Source organism: Panulirus ornatus, chromosome 71 (assembly GCF_036320965.1).
Source record: "Panulirus ornatus isolate Po-2019 chromosome 71, ASM3632096v1, whole genome shotgun sequence".
NCBI lineage: Eukaryota > Metazoa > Arthropoda > Malacostraca > Decapoda > Palinuridae > Panulirus > Panulirus ornatus.
Genome location: NC_092294.1, coordinates 12,327,260 through 12,350,748, shown reverse-complemented (window position 1 = coordinate 12,350,748; position 23,489 = coordinate 12,327,260). Strand labels below are relative to the sequence as shown.

At 38.3% G+C, this 23,489-nt stretch overlaps 2 protein-coding genes across 4 annotated transcripts in view; one reads left to right on the top strand and one right to left on the bottom strand.

Moving 5' to 3' along the window:
- Positions 1-14,774, top strand: part of CngA (Cyclic nucleotide-gated ion channel subunit A) — a 186,061-nt gene extending 171,287 nt beyond the window's left edge. The window contains exons 10-16 of the mRNA XM_071660434.1: positions 319-441; positions 1,605-1,742; positions 4,197-4,340; positions 6,243-6,365; positions 8,048-8,180; positions 8,528-8,702; positions 10,138-14,774. Of these exons, the coding sequence (XP_071516535.1) occupies positions 319-441; positions 1,605-1,742; positions 4,197-4,340; positions 6,243-6,365; positions 8,048-8,180; positions 8,528-8,702; positions 10,138-10,447 (1,146 nt within the window). The 3' untranslated portion in view covers positions 10,448-14,774. The remainder of the gene's footprint in view (positions 1-318; positions 442-1,604; positions 1,743-4,196; positions 4,341-6,242; positions 6,366-8,047; positions 8,181-8,527; positions 8,703-10,137) is intronic.
- Positions 1-23,489, bottom strand: part of LOC139747940 (uncharacterized) — a 60,648-nt gene that overhangs the window by 2,255 nt on the left and 34,904 nt on the right. The window contains exon 3 of one of the 3 annotated variants that reach the window (XR_011712482.1): positions 3,767-6,402. The exons of 1 other annotated variant lie outside the window; for it this stretch is intronic. The gene's annotated coding sequence lies outside the window, so the exon portion shown is untranslated. Of the gene's footprint in view, positions 1-3,766; positions 6,403-21,627; positions 23,161-23,489 lie in introns of those variants that run through there. One more of the 3 variants, XR_011712483.1, reaches the window with a different exon arrangement.

Sequence of the window (23,489 nt, the reverse complement as noted above, 5' to 3'; positions counted from 1 at the left end):
GTGTGATGTGTGCATTACAGTGGGATCCTATTTACATGTTTGTGTAACAGTTCTTCAAATTAGAGTTCATGTGAATCTCTGTGTGGGGGCAATTTATTAATGTGGGTTACACATTAAAAGTTTTATTTCAATGTAAATGTCTCCATAGGTATGTGAATGTGTGTAGATATCAAAGTGATAATCAAATACAATTACCTTAACATAGCTAAATTTGTAATTAATGAACACAGTGGAAGTCACTGTACAAGTTTTGGGTATCATATCATAAGCATAAGATAATGAATTAGGCTGAAACCTGAATTTGTGTTTGTGCTGCAGAATCGGATGGATGGTGTCAAGCAATATATGGAGTTTCGCAAGGTGTCAAAGGACCTGGAGAACCGTGTCATCAAGTGGTTCGACTACCTGTGGAGTAACAAGCAATCCCTTGATGAGGAGGGGGTTAGTATTCAGTGACTAAATACTATCACTAGTATCTATTGACTTAACAGTGTGGTGGATTTATAGGAAGTGAGATGGTCCTGGTATGGTGGAACACTGTACAGTGACCCTGTAGGAATATTGTTGTGATAATGGAGTGGTGTTGTTACCTTGGTTAGGTGATGAAGCTTGTGATGGTGTATCACCAACCTAGGGATAGCAGTAACATCACCAGTATAAGTAACATCACCAACAACATGATCAATGACATCATCATTGGTACCCACCTTAAAATTGGTGACATTACCACCAGTAACACCATCAACATCAGTGACATCAACATCCACTGGTTGTACAGTCTCGTCAGCAAAGTCCACCATCATCATCTTCACCATCAACATCAAAAAAATGAACACTGAATATTCATTATTTTGGTAGTCATTATATTAAAAAAAATAACAGTTACATGCATCCATACTGATGTGTAATTGTCAGTATGAATCACCACTACCATTCACCACTAGTGTTAGCTAACAAGCAAACCATCAAGGACAACCAATTTAGAATAAGGACTAGAAGAACAAACAGGTCACAAGACAAGAAGTATGTGACTATTAATCAATTTCTGAAAAGACATGTTTATTTCCTTACATGTCACTCATGTAACGAGAATATAATATTTTTAGTACAGTTTCATGAAAACTTTGCTCAGAGATGCCTTAATTACACTTGTGGGTCTTTACTCATTTTTTTACTTTATCTTATCTTTATTTTTTGAGGGGGTCTAAATACTGATAGCCATGTTTACACCATTTCTGCTTTGACAGTTTTTGTTTTCTATATTATCTATATAATCATCACTATTACTCAACATTCTCTTTCAAACAAATGTCACTTCACATCTCCAGTTCTGATTTCCAGATATCATCACATTAACACCCCACTGTCACTATTACTCATCATAAGTCCATTCCTCATCATCAGTAACAATCTCATTTACATCAGTCACAATTATCCCGCAAAATCACCAAGTATAACCTATCAATATCTCCACTTTCATCACTATTAATCATCACAGTCACCATCGCCATTAGCAATGATTCTCATTTTCATGTCCCTGAAGGTTCTCAAGTTAATCATCAAAGTCATCATTAGTTCTGACTGTCATTCTCATGCCCCTGCAGGTTCTCAAGTCTCTGCCAGATAAGCTCAAGGCTGAGATAGCTATACATGTCCATCTTGACACCCTTAAGCAAGTCCGTATCTTCCAGGACTGCGAACCAGGACTCCTGGTTGAACTTGTATTGAAGCTAAAGTTGCAGGTGAGACAAAATATTGGCTGCTTTTTGCATGTAAGCTGAAATGGTATGGATAAGAGCAGACTCTAATCAAGGCCATCTCATATATATCCTAGATTAGGAGAGCTACCCAATTCACTGACTAATTTTCAGAGGAGGATGAACAACTTTGAAAACTGCAGATTAAGTGCCCTACTCAGAATGCACACCTATACAGGACCAAGCATGCATAAAACATGATCGGTAATGCTAACCATAACACCCCAAAGACCCATGTAGTTGTGGAAAAAGTAAAGAGCATTGATTTCATTGCCAACTGGTGGGTAACTCTGATAAGTTACATTGCAGAGGGAAAAGTAATTCTTGTTTGACAGGTAATAAGTGAATAGTTAATTACCTAGGGGTTTTCATGTGTGTTTAGCGCACATAATCAGATTTCACCACTTTAGCATTTTTATATTTCTTTAGCATACAAATGGCATTTCTGTTTTAGTAAGAAAACATTACTCAAAAGAAATATGAACATGTTTGGCACTACCACAAAGTACCTGAACAAGGCCTTGAGACCCCAGACCCTGAGCATGTGGGAATGTTCACCTGACCCAATACCCTGAAAGAGTTTAGATGTATGCTAGTAAGTAGGATTGGTTGTCAAAGTTATACAGGGTAAGCTGACCCAGTTTCAGGAAAATGGGTAAAGTGGGCTAGTTGCATGGTAGTAGGTATGGTTTAGTTGGTTTGCCAGTATTGTGTAAGATTTTTCATTGTGTTGTAGGGAAGTGGATAGGGTTTATTGTTAAGGTTGTTGATGAGGGCTGGGTTGATTGGTTAAGTAACACAAAAGTGATTGGAGTTACTTGATTAGAAAGCAAGGGATTGGATAGGGATGTTTATGTATGTGGAGCGTAAGTAGGTTTAGCTAACGGGTTTAATATACAGTTGGGTAATGCTAGTCAGGTCTATGGAGAGCAGGAAAGGTGGGCTGTTCTAAGTTGTATGGGAATGGGTAAGGTAAGATAGTGAAGTTGTAGTGTAGCAAGTCAGATAAGCTTTCTCACCTGTAGGGAAATAGGTTGTGTTAACTGACTTCAGTGTTAAAGAGTGGGTATGCTGCTCAGTTTGTTAATGTTGGTAGGGTGCTTGGTTCAATTGTCGGACAGTGTGTAAGCTTGGCTGGTTCATTTGTAGAAGGGTATACAGGGCTGGCTGGCTCTGTTATAGAGAAGAGGATGGAGATGGCTGGATTGGTTGCAGAAAATGGATAAGGTTGGCCAACTTAGTTGTGAGGGATGGCCAGCTGGTCAGGATATAGGAGAGTGATCTGACTGATTGATTTCATGGAATTTGTAGAGCACTAAAACCTAATGGTTATTCAACAGGTTTCAGCAAGAAAAAGATATCTAAAACTTAAAACTACTTTTTTTCATACTATTTGCCATTTCCTGTGTTAGTGAAGTAGCGATAAGAACAAAGGACTGAGCCTTTGAGGGAATATCCTCACTTGGCCCCCTTTTCTGTTCCTTCTTTTGGAAAATTAGAAACAAGAGGGGAGGATTTCCAGCCCCCTGCTCCCTCCCTTTTTAGTCACCTTCTACAACTTGCAGGGGATACATGGAAAGTGTTCTTTTTCCCCTATCCCCAGGGATAACTATTTATATAAGGATATATATTTTGCCTTCTTTTAAAAAGCTCATCATACTAATTACACTCACATTGTCTTAAATTCTCAATTACTCTTATTTTTTCATTGCTATTATATAAATCATATTTGACACTGAGACTCTTGTGTTTAGAGCATTCTATTAGGGTATGTTCTGTAACATTACTGCACTTGCTGGTGTCACATATTGGAACAAGTCTCCTGTGTATTAAAGGACTGTGGGTCAACACAATATGACTAATCCTCAGTAAACAAAGAATTGTCTCAAGGTGGCAATTCTTGCTGAAAGAGGAAGGCCATACTTCAACACCTCTATACATATTTTCCTCTCCTCCAAAAAGTAACCTGTTCCTTCTCTTCTCTATCATCTTATCCCTTCTTTTCTCCAAAATCATCCCCTTTCTTCCTTGCCTTCTCAAGCAATCCCAACTCCTCTCTCTCTCTCCTCCTCAAGCTAACTCATCTCTCTCTCTTTCCCCAAGTCTATCCTGTTCCTTTTTCTTCTCTCCAAGGTAACCCATCTTTTTTCCTCCTATTTCCTCCCCCTCTCTCTTGCCTGGCCTATACCTTCCAGTTCTTCCTCCTCAAGCTAATATATCCCTGTCTGTCCATCCATTTTCTTCCTTCCATGTCCTTTTCTACAGTCATTGCTTTTCAGTCCCATAATGCCCGTGTCTGTCTGCATCGGTTAGCATGGCTCTCTCTCTCTCTCTCTCTCTCTCTCTCTCTCTCTCATTCTTTTGCATTATTTGTGTTGGATTTTCAACACTTCTTTACTAATCCACTTACTTCCTTTCTCTTTCTGTCCCATCCCACAGGTGTTCAGCCCTGGGGACTTTGTATGTCGCAAGGGGGATGTAGGGAAGGAGATGTACATTGTCAAGCGGGGCAAACTGTCTGTAGTGGCTGATGATGGCAAGACAGTATACGCTACATTAGGGGCTGGCAGCGTCTTTGGTGAGGTATGTATAGTGTCTTGGTCAAGCTGTGTATGGTATCTCAGAAGAAGACTGTATAGCATCTTGACTGATCTATGTGTAATGTCTGGATTGATGTGGAATGGTGTGTGTGTGTGTGTGTGTGTGTGTGTGTGTGTGTGTAGTATCTTAAATAATGTGCATATAGCATACTGCATTTCTGGCATGGCATATACTGAGTCTTGATCAAAAGGTATGCAGCATCTCAGGTAAGGCAGATGTAGCAATGCAGACGAGGTGTATGTAGCATCTCATTTTTCAGTCATACCTGAAATTCTAAATCAGCTAAATTAATTGAAACATTATGCATCTACTTTGAAAAACATTGTCATAAGACTTGAAAAATATATCTATATTACAAAAAAATCAAGAGATCTCAATATGTTATGTATTCTGACAAAACACAGGTCTTGTTCAGTCATTGGAAATTATTTGAAGCAAATTCTGGTATTGTATGACCATATTCCAGAGACTTTCAAACATATTAAGAGACTTTTGGTAAGTTCAGATATGTGTTAGTTAGGATAACCATAGTTTAGACATCTTGGAATTGAGGGATACTATCAATGTTAATGTTTTTACTCTATGGTTTTATAAGGGTCCCAGGAAGCTTAAAAAATTATCACTACATTTTAAAATAATAATAATGAAAGACTACATATATGATACATTTCAAGAAATCAATCAAGCTTAAATATGTAAGACAGAACCTCTTAAACCAAATAAATCACTGTGCTAGAGAAAGTTTAAAAGTATTAGGAAACTGTGTTGGAAATCATATATGACTAAGCAGAAAATATCTTGCTGAAATACTAAATTAACCAGCCTTAACAGCCCATTGATTTAACTATGCATTCAATTAGTTACCTGGAAAGCCTAATCATCTTAAACCACTTAGTGATCAATCAAGACAGCCCATTAAGCCCCTCAAAATTTCTCACATTTCTTTCTAACAAGTAGAGTCTACAACCATATATACAGCACTTTACCCTCCTGAACACTTCAGGAACCCACCCATTCAGGTTAAGCACATATAAAAGACCCTGGATCACGTACACAAGTTACAGAGTCAACTGTATAGCAGTTTGTCCACCAAGAAAGCAGAATACTCTTAACCAACTCGAGCAGCCCCAAGTACCCACTGAATTCAGTGAATAGCTCATCCCAACTATACATTTCAACTACCTCTTTATTGCCCTGGATCTACATAAGAAACGGATACAATCTGTCCAACAGTAGTTTAACACCTGGAAATCTTATCTGTGAAGTGCAGTGGCTATATGACCCTTACCCACCTGCACAGCATATGAATAAACTCAAGATGTCTTTAATATACTTCCCTTTTACAGGACTACTCCTATGCATAAAGATAAAGAAAACAGTGAACTTTTCCATTCGACTCACCCTGTCAGGTCACAGTAAACCAATCACTCACACCTCTTACTGAAAGACCAAACACATGATGGAATTGATCCAAAACACTGACCCATTTACCTGACCCATAAGTCCTTAAAGATGGTTCATGAGCTCATTGATGCATCCCTTTACACATTCAAATAACTTTCTATTAGAAAAGAGCCCAACAATCTACAAAGACAGAACATGAAAAGGCTACCTGAATCCCCTTCAATACACCTAGATAGCCTTATCATTCAGCCAGGCAACGCACTGAGCCAGACCTAGATAGCCTTATCATTCAGCCAGGCAGCTCACAGAGCCAGACCCAGATAGCCTTATCATTCAGCCAGGCAGCTTACTGAGCCCCTCCAAACCATCAACCCTTTAGGCAACTGAATGATCTATGATCTGCTATAACATCCTAATGGCTCACCATTTTAGTCCATTGGTGCACTTTGCCAGACAATTAAAATCCTTCTTGTATTGCAGGTATCCATTCTGAACATCGCAGGTAACAAGACAGGAAATAGACGGACAGCCAATGTCAGAAGCGTTGGCTACTCAGACCTCTTCTGCCTCTCTAAAGATGACCTCTGGGATGCTCTCACAGAGGTCAGTTGCAACACTCCCATAAAATCATGTTAAGGACCTACAAAGAAGTCATGTTAGAGACCTAAAAAAATTCTTAAAAAATATACATGCATGAAAAGACATTGTTGGAAAAATTAGTAAATACAGTATCTGCTCTGAGGTGTATTTACATCAAAAATGCTCTATGGTTACCAGTGTATAAATTTCTTAGGATTTTTTTTCTACATTATCTCAAATGTCTGTGGTATATATTACCTACTGATAGTAAGGGCTACCACATTCAAGCATTCTGTTCCAAATCCTGCCAATAGCTGACTCTTAAGTACTACTAAATCAAGGAGCAAGTTATGCTGAAATATTTGTCATTTTCATCCAAATATGTGGAAAGAATCTGAGACTTTACAGAAAATTTTCAAATACTCTCCCAATGAACTGACTTGTATTTTTGTCCAGTTTCTAGGTTTTATGAACAAGCCTTGAATTTTCTCAACATTCACCCTAAATGGTTTCTGAAATGTCTGTGAAATTAAGTACATTCATTGATATACATGATAAAAAGAAGCTTTCAAACCTCATATAAGCTGATAAACTATGATGCATACCTCTACAGCTTCCCCAGTCTTCCAGGCTCAAATTTGGAACTAGGCTTAGTCTTCTCCCTTACCTTCCCTGCTCCTTTCTTTGCCCTTTATCTTCTCTTCCCTACTCCTTTCTCTTACTCTCTCAATCCTCGACTTTTTAGATCTTAAAAGATTTACTTCTTGGTCATCTATCTGCTGCCACAAATACATCATATCTTTCTCTTCTTTTAGGACTGAAGCTTTTCAATTTTGAACCGAAAATAGAAAAATACATGAAGATATCTACATAGCAGCAGACGAAAGACAGAAATTAAACATATTAAGTCTAAAAGCCTTACATACGGGAAGAAGTATAATGATTAAATTTTCAAGTAAACTTGGAAGTATACTCAAAAAACTAAACAAAAATACATGAGAGCTCAAAAAGAAAGATGGAGAGACTTCAATATTCTACCTACCGAAGTATTACCTGAGCAAGCATAGAAACTGGGCAACTGGTTGAAGGATATAAAGGATCTTTGTAGCTCGATCAATATTGACAATGAGTAACAGAAAAAGACAAAAGTATGCTAAATAAATCAAGATAGTGGTGAATGCCATGTGCTAACCCTGGCTTGGGCAAAATCTTAAAGTGAGTACTCGTAGGTAAGAGAGTATATACTCATTCTTTTCTGCACATCCACTGTGCTCCTCTTCCTTAGTTCTCTCTCTTAACATATCACACTTATCCTCTGTACTCCTACCTGCTCTTCCTGCTTACTTTTTCTTAATCCTCTCCCTTACTCTAACACACTCATTCTCTCTACTCTTCCCTGCTCCTCTCTCTTACTCTTCCTTAGTTCTCTCCCTTATTTCAATGCAGTCATCCCTTTTATTCTTCATTGCTTTTTCCCCTATTACTCTTGTTTTTCCCCTTATTTCTCCCTAATCTTCCCTCTTGCATTCTCTTCCTCCTCTGTCTTTATCTCATGCCCACTCCTCACCCTTTTCCTACCCTGCTAGTCCTTTTAACATTTCCCATACCGTTGCCCACTTTCCTCAAGCATTTCTAATTCCTTTTTTCCCTCCCTCCTTTTCCAAACCTCTCTGCCTAGCCTCATGGTGAGTGTGGTATCATTGCAGTACCCAGAGGCTAAGAAGTCTCTGATGGAACGAGGTCGGCAACTGTTGATGAAGGATGGACTGCTGGATGAGGAGGGCTTGAAGGCTGCACAGGAGCAACAAGAGACCATAAATGACAAGGTCAACCGCTTTGGTGAGTCCTTCAGCTGTCCTCAGTGACACTGAATATTTATTGCTATAACACTTTGTTATGAGTGTAACTTAAAACCATGGTAAATAAAGATGGAGGCTAACCGTCAGTAATGAAACCAAATTTCACAGGCCGTGGCAGCACTTGATAAAGAGGATACTCCTCTGGCCTGAACAGACCTAAATATTCACTAGACTCCCGGACCTCTAATAGCACATAACACACACCACACTCCCCTAGTCTGTTACAGCAACTAGCTTCACAACACTCACTTGAGTCTATTGCATTACCTCACATCTATTACATTTATGCAGCCTATTGTACCATCTAATATCTCTTTTCTCTGCTAGAAACATCCATTGACACACTTAATACCCGGCTGGCACGTCTACTGGCTGAGTACTCCAGTGCCCAACAGAAAGTCAAGCAGAGACTCACCAAGATTGAGCAACGTCTTGAGTTTAACTCTGATGTGACCAACCCAGCGTCACCCAGACTCAGTCCATACTTCCCCTTCTCTCCAAGGTAACTCTCATAAGCAGAGAATTATTATTACTACTATTTATCCTCTCTCATGATACCTAGTATCAGTGATGCACATAAATGCCACAATTTTGACTCTAAAATGAAGGTACTTGCAACAGCTCTAATGTTGATATTGTGAAAACATTTACTATCTGTCGAAATTCAAATTGTGTTCCTCTTAATCCATTATCTTTTCAAATTATATGAATGTTCAACAATGCAGTTAAACCTGTGTGAAAGTCTGGGGCTTTATTAGGGCACTTGTAAAAAAGTTGTGCTATAACTGCTGTCATTTAACCCTTTCCATGCAGCACCTGGTATTCCCAGTTGGGATGTATGGATTTTTTTCAATTTCTAAAATGCCAAGGTGTGACAATGACGCATATTCGGAAAAAATTATGCTAAAAGTTTTGATACCTGCTTCTTTCCCTTCATGTCGAAATTTTAGAACTCTGCCTTTGCATGTCTTTCCCAATAACTATGATCTGGCACATTTCATAAAACAAGTCTTCCACTTTCTCAAAAAATCGTAAGTACTTTCCCTTGAATTTTCTTTTTCCAAGGGTGATAAAAAAACTGTTATCATAAAAATCCCTCAAAACTTGCCACGAGGTTGATACTTGAAATCATCCTACCATTTGCCCAGTCCCAAGCAGTTGTGGAGGGGCAGTGGAGACATTTACACACTAAATCTCCAGACATCACATGTGCCACTTCTCAAGGACATTATTACTATTGTACACTCTAAGCAGGTTTATATGATTATTCCCAACACTTCATCTAAGAATTATCATTCTACTGCAACTCTAACAGAAGTATGAAAGCTGTGGCCTGCACGGAAAGGGTTAATACAATCAGTCCTCTTTACTCTAGCTACACAGATGGAACCTAATTTCCATTCTTCATGATCAGCACACCCTTAAAACATCAAAATATATCTTGCATCACCTCAGCAGCATCATCAGCCTTGCCTCTACCACAGCCCTTCTGTGATGACCCTACACTACACCATTTGCTATCCACACCACACTTTTTCACATCACTCTACAACACTGGATCCCTCCCCACACCCAGACACCTCTTATTCTACAGCTCATAAACACTAAACCCTTTCCCACAGAATTTCCTAACTCGAATGCACCTCAGCATAATATTTATTCTAGTATTTCCAAACAGTTCCAGCCTCATAACACCCTAATTCCTACACTATACCACCCTTTCTCCTTCATATCATTCAACATTTTTCCAAATTACCCAGTTTTCAATTTCTTCACCACCCTTTAAGCTACTGCATCGTTCCCCAAACTTTGCCCATCCATCCTAAATTGTGACATTACCCTGTGCCCCAGACACACTCACAGAAAACTCCAAAAGCTTCTACTGTAAACAGTCTTCCTGTCAGACTACTGCAGTAATCTAACTTTGTCTTTCCCAGAGTTAGTTTATGCCCGTCACCACTCCAGCTTGGAACTGCTCCCATCTATCATCGGCGGAACACCTTTTCTGTTGCCTCAGGCCCCCCTCCCATAGCTGTGGAGGATCAAACAGCTGTTTCCTCTACTTCCACTCCTCAAAATAACGCCAATCCTGTCCACAGTATCCCCAGAGTGGCGCCTACACCGACTGAGGTCATGGAGGGCAGCGACGACAACAGACATCCAGTTACACAGCAGAGTTCGTCCCTCCCTCTGTCTACACCCACCATTATTGTGCCTCCATCACCTTCACGCAGGGACACCATCTAACAGTACCCAAAATCTATTGTACAGTACTTATTGAGTTATTCCTGACATTGTCCAAATACTAATGTCCATATTCTAAAATACCTGGAGGGAGTTGGTCCTCTGATTCATAATTATAATTCTTTTTACAAATTATTGTAATTAAATCTATTGTTTTTGCTATGTTTCCTACACCTATGGTCATTACTGGTAATACCCAAACATACTGTATCTCAGTCAAGCGCCTTAATTCAAATAGGGCACATATCAATGACTATGGGCCAAATCATGTTTTAAATGTTTTCCATTATGCAAAACTTTATCTTAGAGATAAAACTCATCTAGTGTTTTGGCTAAGGAACAAAAAATAATTGTACCTTATTTTGGGATAATATTCTAGTTTCTTTGTAATTAGGTCAAGATAGTATAATCAACAATAACACATAATATTACCTCATATTTGGAGTACCTCATGAAATTTTACCATAATAGTTTACCTATACAGGCCAGAGCCCAATTTTGTATGGAGTGGCAATTACTCATACCTAACAATTTTTTATCTCTACCAAAAGTCTAGTTTTTTGTAAAACACAAAAAGAATGCAACTGTACTAAAATGTTCTCTTCAGTTAACATATATGCTGAATACTTAAGTTGTGGAATCAAATCATTGTTAAGCTTTGATGGCATCTACTGCAAAGTACGAATAGGAAGAATACATGTAGAGCTCTAATAGTCCTGCCCCTATTGGCAAAGATTCCATGAAACTTTATCTCTTCTTGTGCAGTGACAAACTTTATTAGAAGTTGCAGAACATCACATACAATTACTTATCACAACAGATATGTGAAGTGTCTGTCATACAGTTCATGCCAAAATGCTTAATGGAGAATAATATGGGTGGATTTTGGTCCCATTTCTCTTTTAACATCTATTATCGAGGATTCACCAGGTAGTGAAAACAATTCTAATGCTACATTACAAGAAGACAGTTTTGAGTTACCCCTGCCTTTTAGGTCTAAAACAGGGAAAATGAGCAATCTAGAAGTTTACTACGTTCCAATCCTAATACATGTAAGAGTAAAGATATACAAACAGACAAACAGACAGTCATACATACATACATACACACACACACACACACAGAGACACACAGACACACAGACACACACACACACACACAAATGCACACCATACATAAATTTAAACAGTTCTAAGATAGTTGATGACATTCAAGGGACGAGGCCTCACGACTATAAAACTCCCTCCCCGTGAACTATAAATGAATAATCATACAAACACACACACACACACACACACACACACACACACACACACTCACATAGAGGTGCTGAACTCGGTCTCCCTTATGCATGTGGTCTGTAAAGTACAGGAAAGTTAATCAGAATACAAATGGATGCCTTTCTATGCAGGTGAAATTACCTAAGTGAGAGGCGTCCTAGTTTTAGGAAAAGGAAGTCAAATGTGATGAAACTCAGATTTCTATAAGAAGGTGAGCTCTGCTTTAGAGAAAAGGAAAGAAGGCCAAGTAGATTGTTTGCATCTTGAGTGAACAGTTCTTTGAGAGGTTTAGGGATAGTGCAACAGCAGGTCATAATATGAAATTTAGCAAGAAACTTGCTAAAAGATGTGAAAAAAAGTACTTTAATAGCATAAGAGAGGTGAATAAATTTAGGGAGTTGCATGATAGGAGTTGCATCAAAGTGGAGAATATTCAAGAGATGGGGCTTTGTAAGTGTAAAACTCCTTCCCTACATAGTACAAATAGGTAATTTCAAGTATGTAATTTCACACACGATTGTCTGCTAGCAAATTTCAAAATCGCATTCACGTTTATAAACAAGCAAATATACAGCAAGCTGTTCACTTCCTGCATAAGGCCAACACTACATTATGTTTCCTAAGTTTGGTCAGTGTGCCCAAATATGCACAATGAGGTATCAGTGAAGAAATAGAGGAGAGCAACAAAGATGGTACCAGAATCAAGACATCCTACTTACACAGAAAGGCTAAACACCTTAAATCTTCCAACCTTGGAAAAGAGAAGAGTGAAGGCAGACTTCATCACAATCCTCAAATTTTTCAAACTGAATGACGAATTAGATGGCAAACAGTTCTTCCGGAGATATAGTAATAGAACAACAAAAAGGATATATCATGAAATTGATCTGGAAACTTACAAATACAAGATGTAATGAAGTAATCTTATAGTATATGAATGGTGGTTAGATGGAAGAAAATAAATAAACGAATGGTAAATGAAGACGACACATGGAAAATTAAAAAGTATGATAGGAGAGAATGTTGAACAGATAGGGGCCCTAGGAGTGTAAACTTCCCCCCTGTACAGTACAAATAAGTAATTATAAATAAATATTCATAAAAACACAAACACATATATAAGGAAGGAGACTGGTAGGATATGTTGAACTACAGATTAGTCTCTGATGAGAGTGGCCTGTAAGGTACTGGAAAAGATAATCAAAAAGCAAATGAATGACTTCTTCCAGAGGAGAACATAAGCGAAAAGCAACATGGTTCAAGGAAGAGGAAGTCATGTGTGACATACCTTTTAGATTTCTATGAGAGAATAAGTTTCCTTTCAGATAAAAGGGAAGACTGGGAGAAGTGTCTGCATATGGAGAGCCAAAATGCATTTGATACCATAAATTAAAGAGGCTTAAAGAAGCTGTATATTCCAACAGGAATAAGGGTGAGACTTCTTCAATAGCTTATGGATTATTTTCATGGAAGGAAAAAAAGGGTATATGTCTGGGGAGCCTTCTTGAAATAGGTTAAGGTTACCAGTGGCATGCTATAATGTTTGGTTATGGGACCAATGCTCCTAATCAATTTGAAAGATTTTCCAGAAGGATTAGACTATTACCTAAATTAGTTTGCAGATGATGCCAAGGTCATGATCAGGGATGTGAAAAGTAAAGACGATTCTACTAACTTAAAAGGGGACCTACACAGATTAAAAAGATGGTCTGATACATGGCTGATGAAATTCAACCCAAGTAAATAAAAGGTAATGAGGATGGGACACAGCAAAAGAAGGCCTCAACAAAGATATCATCAAGCACAAAACAAGCTACAGGAATCCATGTGTGACCAAGACTTGGGAGACAATATCATGCACAACCTTTTAACAGAGTCCCACCTTAAGGAAATAATAATGTACTGTCTACTAGCAAATATTAGAACTATGTTACAGTATACTGATAAAGAAATATTCAGCAAGCTGTATACATCCTACATGAGGCCAATATGCTTATCAAGTTTTGTCTCTGCACTTAAAACACAAAAAACTAATACAAAAGGTGTACAAGGAAAAAAAGATGGCACCAGATTTAAGGTAGCCGAGTTACAGGGAAAAGTTAGATGCCTTGAATATGTCTACCACTGAAAAAGGATGAGTAAGGGGTGACCTGATCACAACCTTTAAGTTTCTATGGCAGTTCAATGATGTCAACTTTCAGCAGTAATATGAAAGATGTAAGGAAAGAAAAACCAGAGGCCATAACATGGAATTAAGCTATAAAATTTCAAGACAAGATGTAAAGAAGTATTCTTATGGTATTATATTATTAGTGAAATGTAATAAACTTAGTTATGAGATTGCAAATGTGGACTGCTTACAGAAATATATAAAGTTATATGACAGTAGAGAAAGTTTGAGAAATGAGGCCCCATGAGTGTAAAAAATCCTTTTATTTTAGTAAAAAAAAAAGAGTAATGACACACATGTGCACATACACATGTACATACATGAATTGACAAAGTTGAGAGTAAAAATCGTTTGTAAAAACAAGAACCTTATCAACTGGAAGACAATGTAATAAACTAAATAAGAGACAAATTGAAGATGTGAACAAACAATTCTACAGTAATGCAGTGGTAGATGAGCGAGATAATTTATTTGAGAATTAAGATGACAAAAAAAGCATTAAAAAGCAAAAAAGAAAATGTAAGATGGAAAGTTGAGATTGAAATGGGTCCCAAGAGTGTAAAACTCCCTCAACATATACACAAATGAGTATGCACATTGAAACCAATATATCTCCAGTTCTCAGAATATGTGCCTATAATTGTTGTATGGTTGCGAGGCGTGGGCTATGGATAGAGTTGTGCGCAGGAGGATGGATGTGCTGGAAATGAGATGTTTGAGGACAATGTGTGGTGTGAGGTGGTTTGATCGAGTGAGTAACGTAAGGGTAAGAGAGATGTGTGGAAATAAAAAGAGCGTGGTTGAGAGAGCAGAAGAGGGTGTTTTGAAGTGGTTTGGGCACATGGAGAGAATGAGTGAGGAAAGATTGACCAAGAGGATATATGTGTCGGAGGTGGAGGGAACGAGGAGAAGAGGGAGACCAAATTGGAGGTGGAAAGATGGAGTGAAAAAGATTTTGTGTGATCGGGGCCTGAACATGCAGGAGGGTGAAAGGAGGGCAAGGAATAGAGTGAATTGGAGCGATGTGGTATACCGGGGTTAACGTGCTGTCAGTGGATTGAATCAAGGCATGTGAAGCGTCTGGGGTAAACCATGGAAAGCTGTGTAGGTATGTATATTTGCGTGTGTGGACATATGTATATACATGTGTATGTGGGGGGGGGTGGGCCATTTCTTTCGTCTGTTTCCTTGCGCTACCTCGCAAACGCGGGAGACAGCGACAAAGTATAATAAAAATAATAAAATATAAATTGGGCAAATAGGTTAGAGGTTTGTTCCTTATTTTGTTTTGGGCTTTAGACTAAAGATTACATACCATGTCTCCAATAATTTCTTTATAATCCTTATGACTTTCCAACAAGAATACTATAAGACATTCTTGAACTCTTTCCAGTAATTCTCATCTCTTGCTACTAAACAACTTAACTCTCCTAACCCGACATCCTGTAAATGTTAATCACTTCTTATATACGGAACCTCTAACCTCTCCCAATAACTGGGAATCTTACAAGTTTTATTACAATTACTTTACCTGAGTAATGAAAAAGCAGTGGATAGAGGATGATACTATTCATAAAGGTATGTAACCTACCAAAAAAGCTAGGGACTTCATTTATTTTCACTAGAATCAGTGTTGGTGATTCTATGCTATAATCTTTTTTTCAGCTTTGAACCAAATTTTATGCTAGGGTTATACTGAAGTATAGCCTTCTGCCAGTAGCCTGTTAAGGGTGAGGCAATAAAGGCAAAGAAGCGGCACTGGAGTTCTTTAATTATGGAGACTCTGATGCCGTGGCCACCTCTTTGAGGAAGCTTTTATAGAAATACTGTACTAAGGATCACACAAGGTTGGTTGTGTAGTGTCTTAGTGTAATATGCTCCAGCAAATACTTACAGATAATACATAAATGCAGAGACCATACCAAAATTTTGTTTGCACACAAATCAAGGCTGGAGGTCAAAATCATCAAATACTGATATAGAGAAAAAAATACTTTATCAAAATATGATGTTGATCCTTAGCCACTTGGCAATATAAATGGCCAAACATTGCATATATGATAAACATATAAGAACATATCTAGCCAGAAAGTAACTCATCAAATCTAGATGGAAATACAATAGAGGTAATTTTTTTTTTCATACTTGATAACCATTTTCCAAGCTAGCAAGGTATCACCAGGAATAGACAAAGAAAGACCACAACTGCTCACATCCATTCTCTAGCTGTCATGTGTAATGCACTGAAACCACAGCTCCCTATCCACAACTGGGCCTCACAGAACTTTCCATGGTTTAACCCAGATGTTTCACATGCCCTGGTTCAGTCCACTGACAATATGTAAACACTAGCATACAACATCATTCCAATTCACTCTAGCCCATGCACGCCTTTCACCCTCTTACATGTTCAGGCCCTGATCGCTCAAAATGTTTTCTGTTCCATCTTTCCATCTCCAATTTGGTCTTCCTGTTTTCCTTTTTTCTTCCATTTCAGATACATATGTCCTCTTTGTCAACCTTCCCTCACTCAATCTCTCCATATGTCCATAACATTTTAGCACACTGTCTTCAAATCTCTCAATCACAATCTTTTCATTACCACCCATATCTCTTACTCTTTCATTTCTTACTTGATAAAACCACCTCACACCGTAAATTGTCGCCAAACATTTCATTTCCAACACATCCACCCTCCTTATCTGTAGCCCATGCCTCACATCCATATCATACTGTTGGGACTACTATTCCTTCAAACATACCCATTTTTGCCCTCCCAGATAACAATTTCCCTTCCCAAACATTCTTCAGCACTCCCAGAATATCCACCCCCTCACCCACCCCATGAAATCATCTAATATTTTGTCATAATTGTTCATAATAAACATATCTGATCAAACCTCAAATAGAGGACCCATCTCAATTCTTAACACATTGTATCTTACATCAAATATTACTTGAGAATCATCCAAGTCTCTTTTTTATGAAACTACAATCTATCAATGCTCAGGAAGATGTTAAGTGCAATATATTAGCTTTTGTGTTTACTATTACCTATGATAAAGTAATATGAAATGCTTTCAAAGTTACACATAGTATCCTCCTCTAAAACACAAAATTTTCTTTAATTATAGTAATTTGCACCTTTGCTCTAAAACATCAAAGGGAAGCACACAATGAAATAAATGCTATTTGGGTATTCACCAAAAATTGAATGTTACTCCATTACAATGAAGCCCTACTTTAATACATTCTTAAAGGTTATACAAAGCTCATCATTACACATCTACACTGGAATAACTCATTTCGCTCAAATGTGCTGAAAGTCTCTAAAGCATGATGAAAACTAGCCAGTACTTCTGGATGAAAGTAAAATGTTTAGGGAACATTCAGAAGTTGGACTTTAAAAGTAAATACAAAATGCTGTCCATGTTGTTTCTGATAAATATCTTTTGAGGAAGAAAACAAAAACAGTAACAGCAAGTATTGTGAAAATGGTGAAAATAAAGAAAATTCTATAAAGTTCCTAAATTCTCAAGGCCAGAAGTAACAGCAGGTGAGGACCATTTCACAAAGCACCAAAGCATAATAGAACTAAAATATTTTGGAAGTTTTGGAGGCTGATTTTTGTCTGCTGCTTCCAGTGACATGTGTTGGCACTTGTTTTTCAAAGACAATGCAGAATATTTAGTGATATACTGCAAGGTTCAAGGCCTTTGTCACTTAATCCAGAAACCAACGCACAAAAGTTAATCAGTAGGATCTATGTGATAGAATATATATGTGTCAATAAGCAAAAATAATATAACATCTTTAGTATCCAGTAAATCTGAGCCTTCTATAGGTTTTTGTACACCTTACTATCTAAAGCTAATGAGCCTTCTTAAATGTATATGCCTTTCCTGTTCACAAACCTGGCTTTACGGTAACATTCAGTTGTCATTTTGTTACTCTCTATTAAGTTTCAAATTACTTTGACGCATTAATTCATCATACCATGATCTGTTATGCTGAGAGTGGCAAAGCCCTCATAATCTAAATACTCCTGCATTTGTATTACATCACAGTTATCAGTTTTTGCCTGATGTGAATTCTTGTACTGGGGAACATAATAGTCTGCAAAAGTTTGCACATTACAGATTTTGCAATTCACTCAAGTGGCTGATAGATTAGCACAGAAATGGCAATGGCTGTAATGACCTCCTGAAATTAGGCAAAAAACTTAACCCTTTAGATACATAACATGACTGGTTGAACTGTGCTGTCATTGCCCTTAGGTCATACTTTTAACGAACAGCCAGAGAAAATGTTTTTGCTCGGGACAATAATTGACTATCCTTTCCGAGTTTTAAAATGCTCACCAAACTCCCCTGTCAAGCTCAGGTGGTAACCACTTATTATAATCTTTGACATGACTAGCTATTTCCAGGTATTCAGTGCAGTGTCATTCAAATTGGGGCACTGTTTCATTTGTATAATGATATTCTATAACTTCGAGATCCATATTACATCATTAAGAACCACTTTCCTCTGTCTGTACTTCATAATGATAAAAAAAGATAAAATCTAAGTTTCTGAGGAAACAGCATTGCTAACCCCTGCATCTGCAACGTAACGCCAAAAAATAGACAAAAGAAGGCCACATTCGTTCACACTCAGTCTCTAGCTGTCGTGTAATGCACCGAAACCAAAGCTCCCTATCCACATCCAGGCCACACAGACCTTTCCATGGTTTAACCCAGATGTTTCACATACCCTAGTTCAGTCTACTGACAGCACATCGATCCTGGTATACCACATCGTTCCCATTCACTCTATTCCTTGCACGCCTCTCACCCTCCTCCATGTTCAGGCCCTGATCACTCAAAATCTTTTTCACTTCATCCTTCCACCTCCAATTACGTCTCCCACCTCTTGTTTCCTCCACCTCTGATACATATATCCTCTTGTTTCCCCCACCTCTGACACATATATCCTCTTTGTCAACCATTCCTCACTCATTCTCTCCCTATGTCCAAATCATCTCAACACACCGTCTTCTGCTTTCTCAACCACATCTCTCTTACCATTTCATTACGTACTTAATGAAACCACCTCTCACCATATACTGTCCTCAAGCATTTCATTTCCAACACATCCACCCTTCTCCGTACAACCCTATCAATAACCTATGCCTTGCAAACATATGATATTGTTGGAACTACTATTCCTTCAAACATACCCATTTTTGCTCTCCGCAATAACATCCTCTCTTTCCACACAGTCATCGCTCCCAGAGCCTTTGCCCTATCCCCATCCAATGACTCACTTCTACTTCAATGATTCCATTCACTGCTAAGTCCAGTCCCTGATAGGGGATAGGGGAGAATAAAACTGCCCATGTATTCCCTGCATGTTGTAGAAGGCAACTAAGAAGGGTGGGAGCAGGTGACTAGAAATCCTTCCTTCCTGTATTACTTTCCAAAAGAAGGAACAGAGCAAGGAGCTAAGTGAGAAATTTTACCTCTATAGCTTGATCATCTGTTCTTGACATTACCTTGCTCATGCAGGAAATGGGAAGCAGGTACAAATAATATTCCCTCTAAGGATCAGTCCTCTGATCTTAACGCTACCTCGCTGACACGGGAAATGGCGAATATGTATGAAAATATATGAGTATATATATATATATATATATATATATATATATATATATATATATATATATATATATATATTTTTTTTTTTTTTTTTTTTTTTTTTATACTTTGTCGCTGTCTCCCGCGTTTGCGAGGTAGCGCAAGGAAACAGACGAAAGAAATGGCCCAACCCTCCCCATACACATGTACATACACACGTCCACACACGCAAATATACATACCTACACAGCTTTCCATGGTTTACCCCGGACGCTTCACATGCCTTGATTCAATCCACTGACAGCACGTCAACCCCTGTATACCACATCGCTCCAATTCACTCTATTCCTTGCCCTCCTTTCACCCTCCTGCATTTTCAGGCCCCGATCACACAAAATCCTTTTCACTCCATCTTTCCACCTCCAATTTGGTCTCCCTCTTCTCCTCGTTCCCTCCACCTCCGACACATATATCCTCTTGGTCAATCTTTCCTCACTCATTCTCTCCATGTGCCCAAACCATTTCAAAACACCCTCTTCTGCTCTCTCAACCACGCTCTTTTTATTTCCACACATCTCTCTTACCCTTACGTTACTTACTCGATCAAACCACCTCACACCACACATTGTCCTCAAACATCTCATTTCCAGCACATCCATCCTCCTGCGCACAACTCTATCCATAGCCCACGCCTCGCAACCATACAACATTGTTGGAACTACTATTCCTTCAAACATACCCATTTTTGCTTTCCGGGATAATGTTCTCGACTTCCACACATTTTTCAAGGCTCCCAAAATTTTCGCCCCCTCCCCCAGCCTATGATCCACTTCCGCTTCCATGGTTCCATCCGCTGACAGATCCACTCCCAGATATCTAAAACACTTCACTTCCTCCAGTTTTTCTCCATTCAAACTCACCTCCCAATTGACTTGACCCTCAACCCTACTGTACCTAATAACCTTGCTCTTATTCACATTTACTCTTAACTTTCTTCTTCCACACACTTTACCAAACTCCGTCACCAGCTTCTGCAGTTTCTCACATGAATCCGCCACCAGCGCTGTATCATCAGCGAACAACAACTGACTCACTTCCCAAGCTCTCTCATCCCCAACAGACCTCATACTTGCCCCTCTTTCCAAGACTCTTGCATTTACCTCCCTAACAACCCCATCCATAAACAAATTAAACAACCATGGAGACATCACACACCCCTGCCGCAAACCTACATTCACTGAGAACCAATCACTTTCCTCTCTTCCTACACGTACACATGCCTTACATCCTCGATAAAAACTTTTCACTGCTTCTAACAACTTGCCTCCCACACCATATATTCTTAATACCTTCCACAGAGCATCTCTATCAACTCTATCATATGCCTTCTCCAGATCCATAAATGCTACATACAAATCCATTTGCTTTTCTAAGTATTTCTCACATACATTCTTCAAAGCAAACACCTGATCCACACATCCTCTCCCACTTCTGAAACCACACTGCTCTTCCCCAATCTGATGCTCTGTACATGCCTTCACCCTCTCAATCAATACCCTCCCATATAATTTACCAGGAATACTCAACAAACTTATACCTCTGTAATTTGAGCACTCACTCTTATCCCCTTTGCCTTTGTACAATGGCACTATGCACGCATTCCGCCAATCCTCAGGCACCTCACCATGAGTCATACATACATTAAATAACCTTACCAACCAGTCAACAATACAGTCACCCCCTTTTTTAATAAATTCCACTGCAATACCATCCAAACCTGCTGCCTTGCCGGCTTTCATCTTCCGCAAAGCTTTTACTACCTCTTCTCTGTTTACCAAATCATTTTCCCTAACCCTCTCACTTTGCACACCACCTCGACCCAAACACCCTATATCTGCCACTCTGTCATCAGACACATTCAACAAACCTTCAAAATACTCATTCCATCTCCTTCTCACATCACCACTACTTGTTATCACCTCCCCATTTACGCCCTTCACTGAAGTTCCCATTTGCTCCCTTGTCTTACGCACCCTATATATATATATATATATATATATATATATATATATATATATATATATATATAAAATCATTTTTTCAGAGATACGAACTTCATGGTCATATGTTAAAAAGGATAAAAAGAAATATGAAATTAACACTTTCACTTTTCAAAACCTTTAGGGGAACTGCCTTGATATGTAATGTTGTATCTAAAGGGTTAAACTTGCTTCATACAATGAAAGTGATAAAACAAATGGCTTACCTGAATTTTGGGTAGGTTGTTTACTGACAGACAGGATAACAGTAAAGCATCAGCCACAGTCTTCAGCAGAAGTACAGAAATTAGCATATTGTAATGGTGTTAGTATTATCGTATACAGAGGGAGATACCCACAATGTTAGAGACTATTTTGATTTTCAGAGCATTTGTAGTAAGGTTGCAGTAAAAGAAATTGATGAATAACAGCAACAGAGTTATACAATCAGAGCAGTATATGGGTGTAAGCCAGAATACTACTTATGTTGCAGTTTAGTGGTAGTAGCAGTACTAGTAGTAGTAGTGGTATTAGTAGCATATATGATTACTACACATCTGTATATTCACATGATGAAACCAATGACGATTAGATGAAGAACCACATAACAATTCTTCATAAAAAGAACTGACTCACTTATCCAATGTCTTCAAAAACTAGATCAGCATAGTACTAACATCAAAATAACAAAGTCATCAATTTACTTCATAGAATCTTGGAAACCATATCAATTTTCACATCCCCACTTCTTGTATTAACATTAAGATTAAACTTTTAATATACTTCAATAGCTTCACCAGCTTGCAGTGTACAAAACACAGATTATCAAGAAACTTATCAACTAACAATCTGACATATATCAAAAATTGGCAGTGTTACCAATAATAGTGTGCATAGGACATACACTTCACAAGGAGATTTCAAATGGTTTGCTATTTTTGTTGGTAAACATTATCCATGTGATTGAACACAAAAGACTATGAGATACTGAATATATACTTATACATTATCCAGTAAAAACAAAGTCCTTCTAAGACCTAATACTGTGGCTCAACATGTCCTCAGTTAACAAAATTCTGGCTAAAAGCCCTTGATTATGCAAAATTCAGGTATGGAGAAATACTACAAATAAATAAATTTCTACTTAGATGAACCATATGTAGCATAGCTTTTAGTAAAGTGAGCCAATGCTAGCTTAGATTATGGTAAACAGAGTTCCTGGAGCTTAAATTCTGTAAGCCTGAGTTCCAGATACCATAGATTTTGATGTGGTGCACGTATTTCCCATTTGTAAATGATTTATAAGCATCCAATTTCTAAGTCAGAGGGCTTAATCTAACTAATTTTCATTAGTTGACAAAAATGCCTAAGCAAGCACTTACTTCAAAATCCCATGTGCCAACAGATAGCAAGGCCTACTAATCTCTTACGTTCTGTACTAGTTATAGGTCTGTGTTGACACACATCCAACGTTGCTATTTTCATAATTTCTCAATCGAACACATCTTTGCTGGATTATTCATGCAATATGTCTTCTTCTTATGGCGTAAAATGTGCTAGAGAAGCATCTGGTGCTCCTGCTACCTCAGAAGAACCTACTGTGCAATACCTAAGAAAATGAGATAAAGCTACTTAATTACATCATGTAGGTTTTTGAGAGAATCAAATGTTACATCTGTTGGGCTACACTAGTGAAATACAACAATGATCCAAACCCTGGGAGAAGAACTGAGTTCTTCCGTAACCTCATCCAGGTCATACAAGGTTACACAGGTCTACTGATGAAGTGCAGGGCAAAAGGAAAGCAAATAAGTATCACCTACTTTCTGCCCAAAAATACATCATCATTTGACATGCCACAGTTTCACCCAAACAAGTTGATAAAACCTAAGCCTTCCAACACTTTTGCTTGTGCTCAGGGAGAAGAGAACTCAGTTC